This window comes from Heterodontus francisci, chromosome 9, assembly GCF_036365525.1.
Source record: "Heterodontus francisci isolate sHetFra1 chromosome 9, sHetFra1.hap1, whole genome shotgun sequence".
NCBI lineage: Eukaryota > Metazoa > Chordata > Chondrichthyes > Heterodontiformes > Heterodontidae > Heterodontus > Heterodontus francisci.
This window is the reverse complement of record NC_090379.1, coordinates 4,701,448-4,721,192: the sequence shown is the minus strand read 5'-3', so window position 1 is coordinate 4,721,192 and position 19,745 is coordinate 4,701,448. Positions and strand designations below refer to the sequence as shown.

Here is a 19,745-nt window from a genome sequence, read left to right as displayed (position 1 = left end):
CTGCCCTTGCCACCCTCAGTGATTCCTCGGTGCTGTTCAACATGGAGGAGTACTGACTCATCAGCTGAGGGAGGGCGGTAGGTGGTAATCAGTAGGAGGTTTCCTTGTCCATGGTTGACCTGATGCCATGAGACTTCATGGGGTCCAATGTCGATGTTGAGGACTCCCAGGGCAACTCCCTCCCTACTGTGGACCACTGTCCCGCCACCTCTGCTGGGTCTGTCCTGCCGGTGGGACAGGACATACCGGGGATGGTGATGGCAGAGTCTGGGACATTGTCAGGTATGATTCCGTGAGTATGACTATGTCAGGCTGCTGCTTGACTAGTCTGTGGGACAGCTCTCCCAACTTGACACAAGCTCCCAGGTGTTAGTAAGGAGGACTTTGCAGGGTCGACAGGGCTGGGTTTGCCATTGTCGTTTCCGGTGCCTAGGTTGATGCCGGGTGGTCCGTCTGGTTTCATTCCTTTTTATCGACTTCGTAGCAGTTAGATACAACTGAGTGGTTTGCTAGGCCATTTCAGAGGGCATGTAAGGATGCAAGGGTCTGGAGTCACATGTAGGGAAGACCAGGTAAGGACAGCAGATTTCCTTCCCTAAAGGATATTCGTGAACCAGATGGGTTTTTACAACAATCGACAATGGTTTTATGGCCAGCTTCAAATTCCAGATTTATTAATTGAATTCAAATTCCACTTTCTGCTGTGGTGGGTTTCGAACCCATGTCCCCAGAGCAATACCCTGGGTCTCTGGGTTACTAATCCAGTGACAATACCACTGCGCCACTGCCTCCCCAGACACTAAGTGCTGGCAGGAGATGCGATCATCAGTACCATGTCAGATGCTGCCCTAATGGAATATCTAATGTCCTAAAAGGGCATTAGTGAACCACATGGATTTTTACAACAATCCGGTACTTTCACAGTCACCATTACTGAGAGCAACTTTTAATTCCAGATTTATTCATTTATTTAAATTCAATGAATTAATAAATCCAGAATTAATAGCTAGTCTCAGTAATGGTGACCATGAAACTACCGGATTGTCATAAAAACCCATCTGGTTCACCAATGTCCTTTCGGGAAGGAAATCTGCTGTCCTTTCCTGGTCTGGCCTATCCCTGACTCCAGACCTACAGCAATGTGGTTGACTCTTAACTGCCCTCTGAAATGGCCTAGCAAGCCATTCAGTTGAATCAAACTGCTACAGAAAAGTCAAATAAGAATAAAACCGGATGGACCACCCAGCAACAGACATTGGAAACGACAACGGTACATCCTGCCCTGTCAACCCTGCAAAGACCTCCTTACTAACATCTTGGGACTGGTGTCAAAATTGGGAGATGTCACAGACTAGTCAAGCAACAGCCCAATATAGTCATGCTCACTGAATCATACCTTACAGCAATGTCCCCGACTCCTCCATCACCATCCCTGGATATGTCCTGTCCCACTGGCAGGACAGACCCACGAGAGCTGGCGGCACAGTGGTATACAGTCAAGAGAGCTGCCCTGGGAGTCCTCAACATTGACTCTGGATCCCATGAAATCTTATGGCATCAGGTCAAACACGGGCAAGAAAACCTCCTGCTGATTACCACCTACTGTGCTCCCTCAGCTGTTCAATTAGTATCCTTCCATGTTGAACAACACTTAGAAGTAGTACTGAGCATAGCAAGGGAACAGAATGTACTCTGGGTGGGGGACTTCAACGTCCTGCACCAAGTGTGGCAGCACCACTACTGACCGAGCTGGCCGAGTCCTTTAGGGTTGTGGCAGACAGAGAACCAACAAGAGGGAAAACCTGCATGACCTTGTCCTCGCCAACCTACCTGTCACAGATGCATCTGTCCAAGACAGTATTGGTAGGGGTGACCACAGTCCCTGTGGAGAAGAAGACCTGTCTTTACATTGAAGATACTCACCATCGTGTTGTGTGGCACTACCACCGTGCTAAATGGGATAGATTCAGAACAGATTTAGCAGCTCAAACATGGCCATCCATGAAGAGCTGTGGGCATTAGGAGCAGCAGAATTGTATTCAACCACAATCTGGCCTATCCCTCACTCGACCACTACCATCAAGCCAGGGGATCAACACTGGTCCAATGAGGAGTGTAGGAGAGCATGCCAGGAGCAGCACCAGGCATACCTAAAAATGAGGTGCCAACCTAGTGAAGCTACAACACAGGACTATATGCATGCTAAACAGTGGAAATAGCATGTGATAGACAGAGTTAAGTGAGAGCGACGACCCTTGACATCAAGGCAACATTTGACCGAGTATGGTATCAAGGAGCCCTAGCAAAACTGGGTCAATGGGAAACAGGGGAAAATCTCTCTGCTGGTTGGAATCAACCTAGCACAAAAGAAAACGGTTGTGGTTGTTGGAGGTCAATCATCTCAGTCCCAGGACAGCACTGCAGGAGTTCCTCAGGGCAGCATCCTAGGCCAAACTAAGGGGGAAGCCACTTAGAACAGAGATAAGGAGAAAACTCTTTCCTCAGAGGGTTGTGAATCTTTGGAATTCTCTACTCCAGAGGGCTGTGGAAGCTCAGTCATTGAGTATGTTTAAAGTAGAGATTGACAGATTTCTAAATACCAATGACAAAGAGTTATGGAGATAGCGTGGGAAAAAGGCATTGAAGTGGACGATCAGCCATGATCGTATTGAATGCCTGAGCAGGCTTGATGGGCTGAATGGCCTGCTCCTGCTCCTATGTTCCTAACTATCTTCAGCTGCTTCATCGATGACCTTCCCTCATCAGAAGGTCAGAAGTGGGGATGTTCACTGATGATTGCACAACGTTCAGCACCATTCACGACTCCTCAGGAGTGTGATGGAATACTCTCCACTTGCCTGAATGGCTGCAGCTCCAACAACACTCAGGAACCTCGACACCATCCAGGACAAAGCAGCCCGCTTGACTGGCCTTCAACGTTCACTCCCTTCACCACCGACGCACAGTGGCAGCAATGTGTATCATCTATAAGATGCACTGCAGCAACTTGCCAAGGCTCCTTAAACAGCACCTTCCAAACCCACAGTTTCTACCACTTAGAAGGACAAGGACAGCATATGCATGGGACCACCACCACCTGCAGGTTCCCCTCCAAGTCACACACCATCCTGACTTGGAACGATATTACTGGTCCTTCACTGATTCCAACCAGCAGAGAGTTTTCCCCCGTTTCCCATTGACCCAGTTTTGCTAGGGCTCCTTGATGCCATACTCAGTCAAATGCTGCCTTGATGTCAAGGGTCGTCGCTCTCGCTTAACTCTGTCTATCACATGCTATTTCCACTGTTTAGCATGCATATAGTCCTGTGTTGTAGCTTCAAAATCCTGGAACTCCCTTCCTAACAGCACTATGGGTGTACCTACCCCACATGGACTGCAGCTGTTCAAGGTGGCTCACCACCACCTTCTCAAGGGCAATTAGGGATGGGCAATAAATGCTGGCCTAACCAGCGATGCCCACATCCCATGAATGAATCAAAAAAACTACAGAAACTATGATCATTGAATAAAGATTGTGAGCAGGAGTTTTGGATCAATTCCATCTCCCTAGCTCAGGGATACTGAAGGCAACAGAGGTGCCCCAACTAAGGCCAGCTAACGAGGCACAGATTGGGGATCAAACCTCTAGGTTCAGTACTACATGCACTGTGCCTTGACCCACTGGGTCATGCGGGAAGCTAATTATATTTCAGGGTTAACACTGAAAGAGCTGCCCACTCAGTCCCATTCTATTGCCCTTTCGCCAGGTCCTTTAAAATTTCTCTTCTCAAATACTTATCCACTTCTGTTTTAAAAGCTAACAAAATTTTGGTTCCACCCGTTTTGGGTCAGGCATTCCACATTCTTATAACCCCCTGGATAAAACTATACTCCTAAGCTCTTTCTCTGACTCATTAGATGATTATCTGAAACTTATGCCCTCTAATAACTGACTTACCAACCAGTGGAAAGTCCTCATAATTTTGAATATCAGACCTCCACTGAACTTCCTATAACTGAAGCCTCTCATTCCTGGTATTCTGCACCCTCTCCATTTCATGGCCTTTCTGTATATTATGCTATGACTATGCAGTAGAGTAAGAAAGGGGTTGAAAAGTTAAACTTACAGTGATACATGATCAAAAACAAGTCACTGTACTTACTGGATTATCCTGAAGTTCTGCAGCAGGTGATTTAGGGAATCAGGCAAGCACTTCAAGCCTTGTATTCCTGGTCATTTGACTCAAGGTTATCCACCTCATTGGGAAATAATTGACTAGAATCCATGATAGAATGGATTGTACGTGGCCTGAGTAAGTAATGGGATTGACAAGTAAAGCAAGTGGATTTTATATGGCCTAGATGGGCGATGGGATTGATGAGTGGAGCAACTGATTTGGCAACAGCCTAATACCCTTAGAATTTCTACACCTCCGGGTAGCTTGATTTGCTGTCCCAGTACTACAGTTTTGCATCAAGGCCCCGTGGGTGGTGAGAATGCTGGTTTCTGAGAGGGTCTGACTGTTAACAGATCACTTGCCCAGTGATGAGTCATTCTGCCTCAGGACTTCCCCTTATGGTCTTACATTAGTATTGGGACTGAAAGGTTACGCTGTCTGATGGCATACGTACTGTGTTATATACTAGGTTACGGTATCTTGTGCTAGTTCTGGTACTTGGGAAACCTTTCTGCTCTCAGTGGGAGGCACTTTTCAACAAAGCACTCAATTCATTTGCAGCAAATTTATCTGAAAGAAAGCAAAGAAATCTTGGTGTCAGCTCCTGACCTTGGCCACTGGAAGTGCTTCATTCTGTTTTAGGGTGAGTTCCAGTTCCATTTTCCCTTCACAGTTCCCAACCTGGACCGGATCAAAGTGAACAGCATCGGAAGCTTTCCTCGTGAATTGGGGGTGAGGTTCGGAAACGATTTTTGGGTTCCAGCTTGGAGAGAGCTTTGGTTCCATTTCCTGTGAAATAAAACGAGACAACAGAGCAGAATAAGTTATTTTTAAAAAAAAGCTTATTCAGTCTTAGCTTGACACGGTTAGTAATGCTCGTCCCTTTGAGTATGAAAATTGGGTGGGGCTCATCACCACCCTCTCATGGCAATTCGGGACACAAAATAACTGCTGGCCTTGCCAGTGACATTTACACTTAAAAAGGCCATCAGCATCTCCAAAAATATATTGCACAACAGAGGCTGTTTGAATGGAAAATCTTACAACGGAAAACATTTAACAGAAACTAAAATCAGGCTCTTATAATAAAGGTGACTGCGCACTGGTTCTCTTAGGCAGTCCCTCGGGATCGAGGATGACGTGCTTCCAGATGGGTACTGAGATTGCTGGTACGTTCAACACATGATCTGCAGACTCTACCACGAGGGGCAAGTGGTGCTTGAAGGGTCAGGTAGATGAGTAGTTTGGAGGTTTTGTGCGGTCCCTCCAAAGCCTCGACTTTACTTCTGCATGTTTCCTTGAGGTGTACAATGCCTTCACGAATGAGCTTTCTCCATCTAGGGCAGTCACAAGCCAGGGACTCCCATGAGTCTCTAAAGCTTTTCCGCCGTCCTCCTGGGAGTCTCCTGCTGTGACCAAGTCCTGAGCAGAACAGCTGCTTCGGGACTCTGGTGTCAGGCATGCAGATGACGCGTCCCGCCCAGCGGAGCTGGTTCTGGGTGATTATTGCCCTGATTCTGGGCAGGTTGGCCTGGCAGAGGGCGCTGCTGTTAGACCGCATTTCTTGCCAGCGGATTTGGAGGATCTTGCGGAGGCATCTCTGGTGGTACTTCCCCAGTGCTTTGAGGTGCCTGTTGTTCTCGGGCTAGCGATTGCTCAAGATCGGCGCAGAATACTTCCTTGGTCTCGTCTGTGGCTGAAGAGTAGGAACATGTGCACTGATGACAGCGGCACTCTGGCTTCTTGATAGGGTGAGCCGGGCAGTCATGAGGCGCTCGCTTATCCCACAGGGGGAGTTGCTGAGTCGGCAGACAAGCTCATTATTGATGGCAAAGCCCATCCCATGGCGGCGTTGTTCCTCTTCCCAAAGACCCTTCCAGAAAAAGGTGAATCCACCACCTTGCTCCTTCAGTTGCCCCTCTCCTGCAAATCACGTCCCACTTAGGGTGGTAATGTCAATGTCGGGGCACCTGAGTTCCTGAGCAACGACAGCGGTGTGGTTTTCAGGCCTGTCCCTGATGGGAAGAAATAGAAAGCAATGAAGGTGAACAAGGTAAAAGAGATAAAAGGAAATCCTGTCAGAGAGATGAGCAGAACTCCTTCAAAGTAGGCATTCCTGGAAGAGAAGTGGAAGTGAATTAAACACTAAAATAAAAGCAAAATACTGCGGATGCTAGAAATCGGAATTAAAAACAGAAAGTGCTGGAAATACTCAGCGGATCTGGCAGCATCTGTGGAGAGAGAAACAAAGTTAATGTTGTTGATGAAAGGTCATTAAGCATACTCTTGTAAAAATCAAGATTAGGAGGGGGTGATTAAAAGTTTGGTCAAAGAAGTAGGTTTTAAGAAGGGTCTTAAAGGAGGAGGTGAAGTTGGAGAAGTTTAAGCAGGGAATTCTAGAGGTGGGGTGAAGTGAGTGAGGGATTCATAAGGAGCCTCATTCGGAGGAACATACGTACATTCAGCTTCCTAGGAGTCACAAACTGGAAGTCCCACAGCCCCTCTCTCTTATAATGCCATTCCTAAGACCCATTACTCTGACCGAACTTCTATTCATCTTTCTTAATATTTTCTTCTTTGTGTTGGAATTCCTATTTTCAATTACTCTCCTGTGAAACACTGTGCGATGTATTGCTACATTAAAGGCACTATAGAAATGCAAGTTGTTGTTGTTAATCTGTTAGTTTGAAGATCACTCTGTTATACTCTCACCTGCATTGGTGAAGCCCCGGGTGATGTTTTCGCACTTTCAGGAAACTCGTGCCAGAATAATGAGATCCCGTTCAGCTGCAGGTTCTTGCGAGCCAAAGCTGTGGGATGATGAATGTTAATGTCTGGACTCTCGTTTGCAGATTCATCACGGTATTCAATTCTGTAAGACAAAGAAAGGCAATGAGAAGTTACGTTGGCATTCAGAAATAATATTCAGACCTGTTGACACAGAGGCAAAAGTGTTACCCCTTGAGCATCAGCTGACAGTCTGAAGTGACTTACCTGTTTGCAACAACAACTACTAGGAAGCACAGTAAGAAAAATACAGGGTAACTGGAGATGGGTAATACGTGCACCCTTGCAAAAGGAGGAAAGTTACTTAATTTACCGTTCTATTCGAATCTCCAGTGCGACCCCAGTTTTTGAATTCTCTGGGACATGCTCGATCCTGAGAATGGTATCTATAAATGTAAGCTTGACTCTTCTTAGAACTTGAAAAGAGATGAAGGAATACACATTAGCTTCAGGAGGCAAAGTCATGGAAACAAATCACTGACATGCCCTTCCCACTGCAACATAAAGTATGTCTGGAAGCTGCCCTGAAGGTTCAGTGGTTTAAAGGTCAGAGTCTGTATGACCTCCGCTCTGGTCACAATACGAACACTGCCTTCAATGCACGTGGGTTGGGGGGAGTGGGGGCAGATGCAAGATTAGACAGGGCTGCAACTCCTGATCACAATATACTGATCTGTCCTGGGAGGTTTGTTTATGAGAGTGTCAGAGCTCAAGGAGGCTAGGTATTGGCTGTGATGCCCCTCCCAAGGTTCAAGGGGTGAAGAATGCCTGCTGGGCTTTGTCAGTGTATCACTGCAGGAGTCAGTGTCTTTAAGAGGGAGGAAATTGGGAGTGGATAACAGAGACATGACAGTTACTGCACACCAAGGGGGAGAAGGGTTACTATAACTTAATTACTGATACTATTATCCCCCTGCTCTACACTTAAATACTTTGACACAGAGTACAGGCTCACAGACACTGTCCACTACTTTGCTCAGGTGGCTATTCGTCATAAGTGCGGTGCAGCAGGCTTTTTGACCACAGGATGTGGCACAATAAAGCTGGATCCTATCCATACATGTGCACTTTGCAGCTGGTGTCACTGGATACCGATCAGCAATGTGAACCCTGGTTAGTTTTACTCCCCTCTCTCCTGGGGGGGAGCTGAGGATAATGTTTAGTTTTAGTTTTTAGTTTTAGAGATACAGCACTGAAACAGGCCCTTCGGCCCACCGAGTCTGTGCCGAACATCAACCACTCATTTATACTAATCCGACACTAATTCCATATTCCTACCACATCCCCACCTGTCCCTATATTTCCCTACCACCTACCTATACTAGGAGCAATTTATAATGGCCAATTAACCTATCAACCTGCAAGTCTTTGGCATGTGGGAGGAAACCAGAGCACCCGGAGGAAACCCACACAGACACAGGGAGAACGTGCAAACTCCACAGGCAGTACCCAGAATTGAACCCGGGTCGCTGGAGCGGTGAGGCTGGGGTGCTAACCACTGTGCCACTACCACAATACCAGCTGAGCATCAGGAATTCAATACAGACTGGGGATCAAACTATGACCTTCCTGGCCTGTAGTGTTCAGGACTACACCAGGCTACATCAGGCTACACATAAACAAGTTCTCTCTTTAGGCAGCAGCCTCCAAGTTAAACTTTAATACAGTTACTGACCTGTTTCGATGGTCTCTGCGAACTTCTCAAGCCCCTCGAACGGCTGTGGTCCCTCAGTTTGATCATCTGTCAGTCTCTGACTCAGGCACTCTTTGGCCAGCTGCATACTGTCTGTCATAAAGCTGGACCAGTACATTGGCTCTGAGTCGGACACTGCCACAAAACAACCGCATGTCAGGGTCACCAAAACAACACAACAGCACTGCAACAAGTCACTGTAGCACTTGAGCGCTGGAAACAAACAGCAACCCAAACTAGCTTGCGAATGCACTTTAGGGAAGGATACCTGCCTCCCTTACCAAGTTTGGACCTATATGTGACTCCAGCCCCCAAATCAACTTGATTGGCTCTTAGCTGCACTCTGACGTGGCCCAGCAAGACATTCAGTTTGTATCAACCCACTACCAGCGGCTCAAGAAGGCAGCCAATCACCACCACCTTTATGGCAATTAGGGACAGCCAATAAGTGCTGGCCTTGCCAGTGACATCCACATTTAAAAAGGCCATCAGCAGCTACTCTGATGCAGGGTTTCAACCCAAAACATTAACCTGGCTGAAGAAGGGTCACTGACCTGAAACGTTAACTCTGCTTCTCTCTCCACAGATCTGCCAGACCTGCTGAGTATTTCCAGCATTTCTTGTTTTTATTTCAGATTTCCAGCATCTGCAGTATTTTGCTTTTATTTTATTAACCTGTCTTCTCTCTTCCCTGGTGCTGGTGAGCTATCGGACAGTTCCAGCATTATCTGATTTTATAGCAAGCTAAAATCATATCTTATTCCCTTATTCAGGGTTGATAGTCCTGATAAATACAATTACATCTGGAGTATAAATTCCACTAGCTGTTCAGTTATCAGTTCTTCTGCTTTATCTGGAGATTGAAGATGGACTGTGTCCGCAGGGACACAATGTATAAATCTATCAGGAAAGACTTGAAATGTTAACTCTGCTTCGCTCTCCATAGATGCTGCCACACCTGCTGAGTATTTCCAGCAATTTTTATTTTTATTTATTGCCCTCATCCTGATGGGACACCTTTGCATGCAGCTGCATCAAGCTGTGCGTAGACCCTCAGTATGCAAACGCCAAGTGTCACTACGTGCTGAGGTTCTGTCACTGGTGTTGAGCAGGATGGGTCTGGCCACATTGCCACAAAATGCCCCATTCAGTTGAAGTGTGGTGCACCATCTGCCTCTCCAGGAATAGTTCCACAAGTCCATCAGGTAGTGGTCCACACGTAACGTCGAGGCCCAGTGGGATAAGGAGATGGTGGATCCTGTCAGATGGTTACCTGAGCAGACTGTTGAGGTCACTTGGCAGAATGCCTCATTGCCAGAAATTTCAAACAAGCACCAAGACCTAGCTTTGCTAGTGGTCAGAAGGGTCCTCCCCATCAGATCCTTCAGGCACACCTGGGGTCTCACCGCTATTGCACGTCTGGTTGGTCTGGAAAGAGATGTAGTGATTTTTGTCGAGGTTCATCCTGTGCAGCTCCGTAACACAAGACTCTGTGCTCCATGGGCTGTTTCAGGGACGCACACCAAGACAAACATCAACCGCTGCTGGAAGACCATCAATTCGGTGAAAGACACTCTTTGGTCTGCCTGAAATTTGTCAGTTTTCCAGTGCAAAGAGCTGCCCACGACCAAGTATCACAGACTGGCACACTCCAACGTCCAGGACTGCGTGCTGAGGGACACACTAAAGCTTGTGGAGAAAGGCCACTGTCTAAGGTCCTCCAACGGAATACACCGAGGGTTGGAACCTCTGTAAAATTCCTCAGGTTGTATGTTTGACATGAAATGTACATTGTAAATATAACCTGTAATTGAGGTGCCTAACTACACTTCAAGTGCCACATACAGTAATGAAAGAAATTGAACTGGACTGCACATTGTCATTCAAATTTGAACTGTTGTGTAATGTATTTTTACAAATTTTATGAGTAACGTATTTTTTTGGAAACAAAAACCTTATGGTATTTTTGTAGAGAAGTTGGGGAGCTCTCCTTGGTGTCCTGGCCAATATTTATCACCCACCAACATCAGTAAAACTGATTACCTGCTCATTATCTCACTTCTTGTTTGTGAGATCTTGCTGTGCACAAATTGACTGCTATGTTTCGTACATTATTGCATTTTGTTGACTGTGAAACCCTCAGTATGTATGAAGATGCATTCTTTCTTTGTCTTTAGCTGATCTTGGCCTGGACAATAGTCAGGGGTCTAATAATTGGGCCCAGCACTCCGGGCCAAAAGAAAGGAAGAAGTCAGCAATGGGTGACTTCAGTCAGAAAGGGGCCATACACAGACACTGGATAAGATCACGATCACCTGTGATGGCCCATCAGTATTCCCATTTCTAAAGTCCAAGCTTACACAACTGGAAGGCGACTGTCTGTCAGCCCACGTGGAACCAGACCAAAAAGCCAAGAGAAATGGGGACAAAATTAATCCCTATAGTTTCAGGGTGTCATCTCATTGTCACTGGAGCTGTGAATCCTGAGGAGCACCATGTATTAAACCTTCAGCTATACCATAAAACTATTTATTGTTCAAAGCAGAATTTAATGAGGGCTGTTGAAGCTAGGTCCTTTAGCTGCCTATGTCCCTAAGCTTTGGAATTCCATCCCTAAGTCTCTTCTGTCCTCTCTCTCCTGCTTAAAACTTACCTCTACAACCAACCTTTTGGCCACCTGTCCTGATGTGGCTTGGTATCAAATTTGTGTGATTACACTCCCATGATGCGCATCGAGAGATTTTACAACATTAAAGATGCAAAACAAATGCAAGCTGTGGTTGTAGGTCAACTGAAAATTTAAAAACTGTGGTTGATAATTTTTGTCAGGCGAGGGTATTAAGGGTTAAGGAATCAAGGCAGGTAGATGGAGTTAAGATACAGATAAGTATGATCTAACGAAGTGCCAAAACAGGCTCGAGGGGCTGAATGGCCTCCTCCTGTTTGTATGATGATGTTTCTGCACTGTTGTGAAAAGTCTGAGTACTCACCTATTCGAGGCCTGGGTCGAAAGACCATCTCCAGTCCTTGCAACTCCACTGCACAGTTTTCTTGGAGGAGTGATGACCAGGGGATTGAAACAGAAATGTTTTGAATAAATCCTTCAATTATTTCCAAAGGTGCATCAAGTGAATCCAGAATTTCATTCAGGGACTGGAAGCACAAATATGATATCACTTTTAACATCATTCTCTAGAGTACAAATAGTTCTACTGAAATGTTTGGCAAACCTTTCATTTTTTTTTAAAAACACTCTGAAAATGGCATCGTAAATCATTACTTTCATGGCAACATTGCGATGGAATCAGAGTTTCTTCTCATTCAACTGTGAACTTTCTGTATTGTATCTATATTAAAAACAATGAATAGTCTTAGAAACTCCAAAGATTTTTTTTTTAATTATTCTTTAATGGAATGTGGGCATCATTGGCAAGGCCAACATCAGTTGTCCATCCTTAACTGCCCTTGACAACTGATTGGTTTGCTAGGCCATTTCAGAGAACAGTTAAGAGTCAACCACTTTGCTGTGGGTCTGGAGTTACATGTAGGCCAGACCAGGTAAGGACAGCAGATTTCCTTCCTTAAAGGACTTTAGTGAACAGATGGGTTTTTACGGCAATAGATGGAAGGTTTATGGCACCATTACTGAGATTAGTTCTGGATAACAGATTTTTAAAAATTCATTAATTGAATATATTTGTTGAATTTAAATTCCACCAACTGCCATGGTGGGATTTGAACCCATATCCCCTGGGCCTCTGGATTACTAGTCCAGTGACATTACCACCTCATTTTTTTTTATTCAGAGATACAGCACTGAAACAGGCCCTTTGGCCCACCGAGTCTGTGCCAACCAACAACCACCCATTTATACTAACCCTGCAGTAATCCCATATTCTCCTACCACCTACCTATACTAGGGGCAATTTACAATGGCCAATTTACCTATCAACCTGCAAGTCTTTGGCTGTGGGAGGAAACCGGAGCACCCGGAGGAAACCCACATGGTCACAGGGAGAACTTGCAAACTCTGCACAGGCAGTACACAGAACTGAACCCGGGTTGCTGGAGCTGTGAGGCTGCAGTGCTAACCACTGCGCCACTGTGCCGTTATTATGTGACAGTTTAACTACAGTGGGACTCATATCACACCATGGGACAGCAGGTCTGTCTAATTTTAAAAAAAACTCGATGGCAAGGTCATAGAAATGGACAAATATACTCCCCAGTTTAAAAAATAGGTAATAGGGCAGAATGCTATACTCCTTAATTACAAGCCACATGATGTGTGGACTCGAAATCCCTCAAAGGAGTGAACTGTATTGGAGGGCTCGGTAGGAGAACACAATGCAGTCAACTCGCAACAGAGCCATGAGATGATCGAAAATATAACTGTGTGGAACTGGAGCTCACTTTATGCCATGGGCAGGTAATGGGGTGGGAGGTAAGACAGAGAGAGTAGGAGAAAGGAAGTGTTTGATGAGACTGCAAATTGCCTAAGAATCTGAAAAGGAATTGCAGGTTTGGACAAAGTACAAGAATATGCATTTCATGTGGATTAAATTGAAATGCAAGAGAACAAGGTCTCCAGAGGTAGCTATATAGGTTGAATGATCTTTTGTCATTCCTACATTCTTACAAGGCAGGTGAGGTCATTATAACACCCCTGGGTCATAACAGAATTACATGGATTTTACAGCAGAGAAACAGGCCAACAGGTCTGTCAGTGTTTATGTTTTGCAGAATCCTCCTCCCACCCCTCTTCATTGGACTCTATTCAATCCTTCTATTTCCTTCTCCCTCATGTACCCGTCTAGCTTCCCCTTAAATACATCTATGCCTCAACTACTCCTTGTGGTAGCAAGTTCCATTCTCTGGGTAAAGAGGTTTCTCCTGAGTTCCCTATTGGAATACTGGTGACTCTTTTTATATTTACGGTCCCTGTCCCTGCTCACTATCCAGTGAATCAGGTCAGGTATGATGATAGTGTAGGAGGACAGGTTTTGGTTTGGTTCGGATTTGGCTCCCATTGCCGAAAAGCTGGCTGAAAACCCATATTCTACGTTCCAATGCAGAATGGCATGCTGTGTCATTTATCTAATACTCTTATAGAATGTATCAGTCAGCTTACAGTCTCTGAGCAGGAACGAAGGAAAGAAAGGTGGGTCGAGCTGGGGGGAGAAGACAAAGGTCAAAGGTTTTATCGGAGCATTTCAACAAGGGGGAAAAAATGTAGAGAAGCAAAAGTTTTTTTGGAAGAATGTGCCGACAGGAGATGGGATGCAAACAATGATCTGAGGATAGCAGGCAGGCTGGTGTGTTTGATTGGCCAAGGTATGGGGAGGCAGTCACACCTTAGGTAAAAGAAGTAGGTAGATGGGTTACCGTCAGGGGAAGGAGAGGGAACCAGCAGGCAGTGCAGGGATCCCCTGTGGCCGTTTCCCTCAACAACAGGTATACCGTTTTGGATACTGTTGCGGGGGACGACTTACCAGGGGTAAGCAATGGGGTACAGGTCTCTGGCACAGAGTCTGTCCCTGTTGCTCAGAAGGGAAGGGGGAAGAGGAGCAGAGCATTAGTCATTGGGGACTCCATAGTTAGGGGAACAGATAGGAGGTTCTGTGGGAACAAGAGAGACTCACGGTTGGTGTGTTGCCTCCCAGGTGCCAGGGTTCGTGATGTCTCGGATCGTGTTTTTGGGATCCTTAGGGGGGAGGGGGAGCAGCCCCAAGTCGTGGTCCGCATAGGCACCAACGACATAGGTAGGAAGAGAGATGGGGATTTAAGACAGAAATTCAGGGAGCTAGGGTGGAAGCTTAGAGCGAGAACAAACAGAGTTGTTATCTCTGGGTTGTTGCCCGTGCCACGTGATAGCGAAGCGAGGAATAGGGAGAGAGAGGAGTTGAACACGTGGCTGCAGGGATGGTGCAGGAGGGAGGGTTTTGGTTTCCTGGATAATTGGGGCTCTTTCTGGGGTAGGTGGGACCTCTACAAACAGGATGGTCTTCACCTGAACCAGAGGGGTACCAATATCCTGGGGGGGAGATTTGCTAGTGCTCTTCGGGGGGGTTTAAACTAATTCAGCAGGGGAATGGGAACCTAAATTGTAGTGCCAGGGTACAGGATGTTGAGAGTAGTGAGGTCAGGGATAAGGTTACAAGGACACAAGAGGGCACTGGCAAGCAAGAACCTGGTTTAAAGTGTGTCTACTTCAACACCAGGAGCATCCGGAATAAGGTGGGTGAGCTTGCAGCATGGGTTGGTACCTGGGATCTCGATGTAGTGGCCATTTCGGAGACATGGGTAGAGCAGGGACAGGAATGGATGTTGCAGGTTCCAGGATTTAGATGTTTCAGTAAGAACAGAGAAGATGGTAAAAGAGGGGGGGGGTGTGGCATTGTTAATCAAGGAGAGTATTACAGCGACAGAAAGGACAATTGAGGACTCGTCTACTGAGGTAGTATGGGCCGAGGTTAGAAACAGGAGAGGTGTCTGGCACAGACCCTGTTGGGAGTCTTTTATAGACCTCCGAATAGTTCCAGAGATGTAGAGGAAAGGATAGCGAAGATGATTCTCGACAGGGGCGAGAGTAACAGGGTAGTGGTTATGGGGGACTTTAACTTTCCAAATATTGACTGGAAATACTATAGTTCGAGTACTTTAGATGGGTCAGTTTTTGTCCAGTGTGTGCAGGAGGGTTTTCTGACACAGTATGTAGACATGCCAACCAGGGGCGATGGATTGGTACTGGACATGGTAATGGATTGGTACATTGGATTTGGTACTGGGTAATTAACCCGGCCAGGTATTAGATTTAGATGTAGGTGAGCACTTTGGTGATAATGATCACAATTCGGTTAGGTTTACCTTAGCGATGGGCAGGGACAGGTACATACCGCAGGGCAAGAATTATAGCTGGGGGAAAGGAAATTATGATGCGATTAGGCAAGATTTAGGATGCATAGGATGGGGAAGGAAACTGCAGGGGATGGGCACAATCGAAATGTGGAGCTTATTCAAGGAGCAGCTACTGCGTGCCCTTGATAAGTATGTACCTGTCAGGCAGGGAGGATGTTGTCGAGCGAGGGAGCCGTGGTTTACTAAAGAAGTTGAAGCGCTTGTCAAGAGGAAGAAGGCGGCTTATGCTAGGATGAGACGTGAAGGCTCAGTTAGGGCGCTTGAGAGTTACAAGCTAGCCAGGAAGGATCTAAAGGGAGAGCTAAGAAAGGACACGAGAAGTCATTGGCGGATAGGATCAGGGAAAACCCTAAGGCTTTCTATAGGTATATCAGGAATAAAAGAATGACTAGAGTTAGATTAGGGCCAATCAAGGATAGTAGTGGGAAGTTGTGTGTGGAATCAGAGGAGATAGGGGAAGTGTTAAATGAATATTTTGCATCAGTATTTACAGTAGAGAAAGAAAATGTTGTCGAGGAGAATACTGAGATTCGGGCTACTAGGCTAGATGGGATTGAGGTTCACAAGGAGGAGGTGTTAGCAATTTTGGAAAGTGTGAAAATAGATAAGTCCCCTGGGCCAGATGGGATTTATCCTAGGATTCTCTGGGAAGCTAGGGAGGAGATTGCAGAGCCTTTGTCCTTGATCTTTATGTCGTCATTGTCGACAGGAATAGTGCCGGAAGACTGGAGGATAGCAAATGTTGTCCCCTTGTTCAAGAAGGGGAGTAGAGACAGCCCTGGTAATTATAGACCTGTGAGCCTTACTTCGGTTGTGGGTAAAATGTTGGAAAAGGTTATAAGAGATAGGATTTATAATCATCTTGAAAAGAATAAGTTCATTAGCGATAGTCAGCACGGTTTTGTGACGGGTAGGTCGTGCCTCACAAACCTTATTGAGTTTTTCGAGAAGGTGACCAAACAGGTGGATGAGGGTAAAGCAGTGGATGTGGTGTATATGGATTTCAGTAAGGCGTTTGATAAGGTTCCCCACAGTAGGCTATTGCAGAAAATACGGAAGTATGGGGTTGAAGGTGATTTAGAGCTTTGGATCAGAAATTGGCTAGCTGAAAGAAGACAGAGGGTGGTGGTTGATGGCAAATGTTCATCCTGGAGTTTAGTTACTAGTGGTGTACCACAAGGATCTGTTTTGGGGCCACTGCTGTTTGTCATTTTTATAAATGACCTGAAAGAGGGTGTAGAAGGGTGGGTTAGTAAATTTGCGGATGACACGAAGGTCGGGGGAGTTGTGGATAGTGCCGAAGGATGTTGTAGGGTACAGAGGGACATAGATAGGCTGCAGAGCTGGGCTGAGAGATGGCAAATGGAGTTTAATGCGGAAAAGTGTGAGGTGATTCACTTTGGAAGGAGTAACAGGAATGCAGAGTACTGGGCTAATGGGAAGATTCTTGGTAGTGTACATGAACAGAGAGATCTTGGTGTCCAGGTGCATAAATCCCTCAAGGTTGCTACCCAGGTTAATAGGGCTGTTAAGAAGGCATATGGTGTGTTAGCTTTTATTAGTAGGGGGATCGTGTTTCGGAGCCACGAGGTCATGCTGCAGCTGTACAAAACTCTGGTGAGACCGCACCTGGAGCATTGCGTGCAATTCTGGTCACCGCATTATAGGAAGGATGTGGAAGCTTTGGAAAGGGTGCAGAGGAGATTTACTAGGATGTTGCCTGGTATGGAGGGAAGGTCTTACGAGGAAAGGCTGAGGGACTTGAGATTGTTTTCGTTGGAGAGAATGAGGAGGAGGTGACTTAATAGAGACATATAAGATAATCAGAGGGTTAGATAGGGTGGATAGTGAGAGTCTTTTTCCTCGGATGGTGATGGCAAACACGAGGGGACATAGCTTTAAGTTGAGGGGTGATAGATATAGGACAGATGTCAGAGGTAGTTTCTTTACACAGAGAGTAGTAGGGGCGTGGAACGCCCTGCCTGCAGCAGTAGTAGACTCGCCAACTTTAAGGGCATTTAAGTGGTCATTGGATAGACATATGGATGAAAATGGAATAGTGTAGGTCAGATGGTTTCACAGGTCGGCGCAACATCGAGGGCCGAAGGGCCTGTACTGCGCTGTAATGTTCTAATTCTAAAAAAAAAAGGTGGTGAAAGGATACAGAAATCAGATTGAGGGACCTGAAATCAATTCACTGGGTGACAAGGAACCACAGGAAGCGCATGCAGGACTGATCTGTACCAGTCGATAAGTAGAAATGCAACAATGGTGAATGCTGATGAGAAAAGGACTGATTACTGCAAAGACCTCTAATCTGATCAGAATACTTTATCCGATTAGACACCCTGTGTTATTATGCAATTGCTCCTTTTCAATGGAATTTTCACCCTTTGTTTGAAATTGTCATTGATTCTACTATTCTAATGAAGCAATTGTTCGCCTCAGTAGGTTGTTGGTCCAGAGAGCTGCACACATAATCCAGGTGCTGCACTGTCAGACGTGCTGTCTCTCCGATAAAATGGTAATCCAAAACCCCGGCTCCCCTCTCGGGTGGATGTAAAAGATACTGCAGCCACTATTTGCAGGAGAGTTTTCTTTCCTGTGTTCTGGCTAAAGTTTATCAACCAACATCACTAAAACAGATTATCCAGTGATTTATTTAATTGCTATTGGTGGGAGCTTGCTGTGCGCTAATTGACTGCCACAGTTCCCACATTAATTATTAGTGACTACACTTCAAAATGTACTTCATTACATGCAAAGCACTTTAGGATATTCTGAGTTCATGAAAGGAGCTATATAAATGCATTAATCACTGCTACATCTCATTAATATTTGCACCATTTTGCTGTACAATGCTTACTCATCCATGCAAGGGAGGCGAGCCAACATTCTGTGGCTTGTTCCAGGCCTCCATCTGGTTAACCCATACTAAGAGCAAGCTTTGCTGCCATTCTGTTCCTTTTATTTCTGTCTCTGTATATTGGGTGACTTGAGTCCTTACCGATTTGTCCAGTGGAACCTGTGCGAGGGAGCCTGTTCCCTGGTAGAGATCCACACTTAGCTGCTCCAGACTCAACTTCTCCTCCAGGAAGTGGTCCAGGTATCGGTGCAGCAGGTACCTGCATGCTCGCTTCTTAATCGACTCAGAGAAGGGCCAAGGCATCTCGACTTCAACCCATCAACAACTATTAATACCCTGTCAGAAATATTCTGGTCCCAGTAAATAATACCTGACAGCTACCCCTAGCCCTGATGGAAGACTAACTCTCCCTTCCCTCAGACCTCCACTGCTTTGCCTTGCCTTTTTAATCTATTTGATGGATTTATATGTCTGCATTCCTTTATTTTACAACATTCACACTGCCTTCGCCCCACCGTCCCTTTCCCCGAACGCCACCTTTGCTTTCCCACACTCCTTGCTTCCAGATATATAGTCTCCTGCTTTATCCTCAATATTTACACGCCCATTCCCAATGGCTTACCCTTGCCATTTATCCTCTCACCCAAGTTCTCACTCAGTATTTATCATCTTTTCCCTAGTTTTCTTTATTACCCAGTTTCTATGATTTTCCCAGTAATTTACCCACTCTTTCTCCCTCAGTATTTATCCCATTCCCTCAGTATTTACTCCCTCTTCCTGAGTCATTACCCCTTTGCCTCAATATTTACCTCAGTATGTTAGTTGTATTTTACCCTGCCCAGAGGACTTGTCCTCAGAATTTACCCTCTCCGCGTTACCCCCTCCATCAATACTCTTATCTCTTCCCCCTCAATTAACCCCTCGCCAATACCTATCTTCTCTCCTTTTATATTTACCCCCCCCTTTATATTTACCTCGTTCAGTACTTACCCCTCTCCCTTTATATTTACCCCTCAATCTCAATATTTACCCCAGCCCTCAGCATTTCCCCTGATTACAGTTTCAGCTATCGATCTGCCACAGACAGAGAAAGCCCCTAAACCGCAAGGCGGCCAGAGGAATGGCTCACAGGCCTCACTGACAGCTAGGCCTCTGACAGGGCACTCTCGTTACCCCACGCCGTCACCGCCCGGACCTCAGTCAGCGGCTCACGTCGCTCCGCACACCATCACTCCGACAACGCGTCGCCATCTTTGAGACTGGCGCATGCTTTCTGCCCGTCACAAAGATGGCGGGCGCATCA

The 19,745-nt window shown here is 46.0% G+C and overlaps 1 protein-coding gene across 6 annotated transcripts in view; it reads right to left on the bottom strand.

Annotated features, from left to right (window-relative positions):
* LOC137373547 (autophagy-related protein 2 homolog B-like) overlaps positions 1-19,731 on the bottom strand; it is a 138,247-nt gene extending 118,516 nt beyond the window's left edge. For all 6 annotated transcript variants that reach the window (XM_068038470.1, XM_068038473.1, XM_068038472.1 and 3 more), the window contains exons 1-6: positions 18,584-19,731; positions 11,649-11,811; positions 8,641-8,793; positions 7,279-7,381; positions 6,891-7,050; positions 4,788-4,967 (exon numbers count right to left, since the gene is read on the bottom strand). In XM_068038470.1, coding sequence (XP_067894571.1) covers positions 4,788-4,967; positions 6,891-7,050; positions 7,279-7,381; positions 8,641-8,793; positions 11,649-11,811; positions 18,584-18,745 — 921 coding nt within the window. In that variant the 5' untranslated portion in view covers positions 18,746-19,731. The remainder of the gene's footprint in view (positions 1-4,787; positions 4,968-6,890; positions 7,051-7,278; positions 7,382-8,640; positions 8,794-11,648; positions 11,812-18,583) is intronic.
* Between the last annotated feature and the right edge of the window lie 14 nt (positions 19,732-19,745).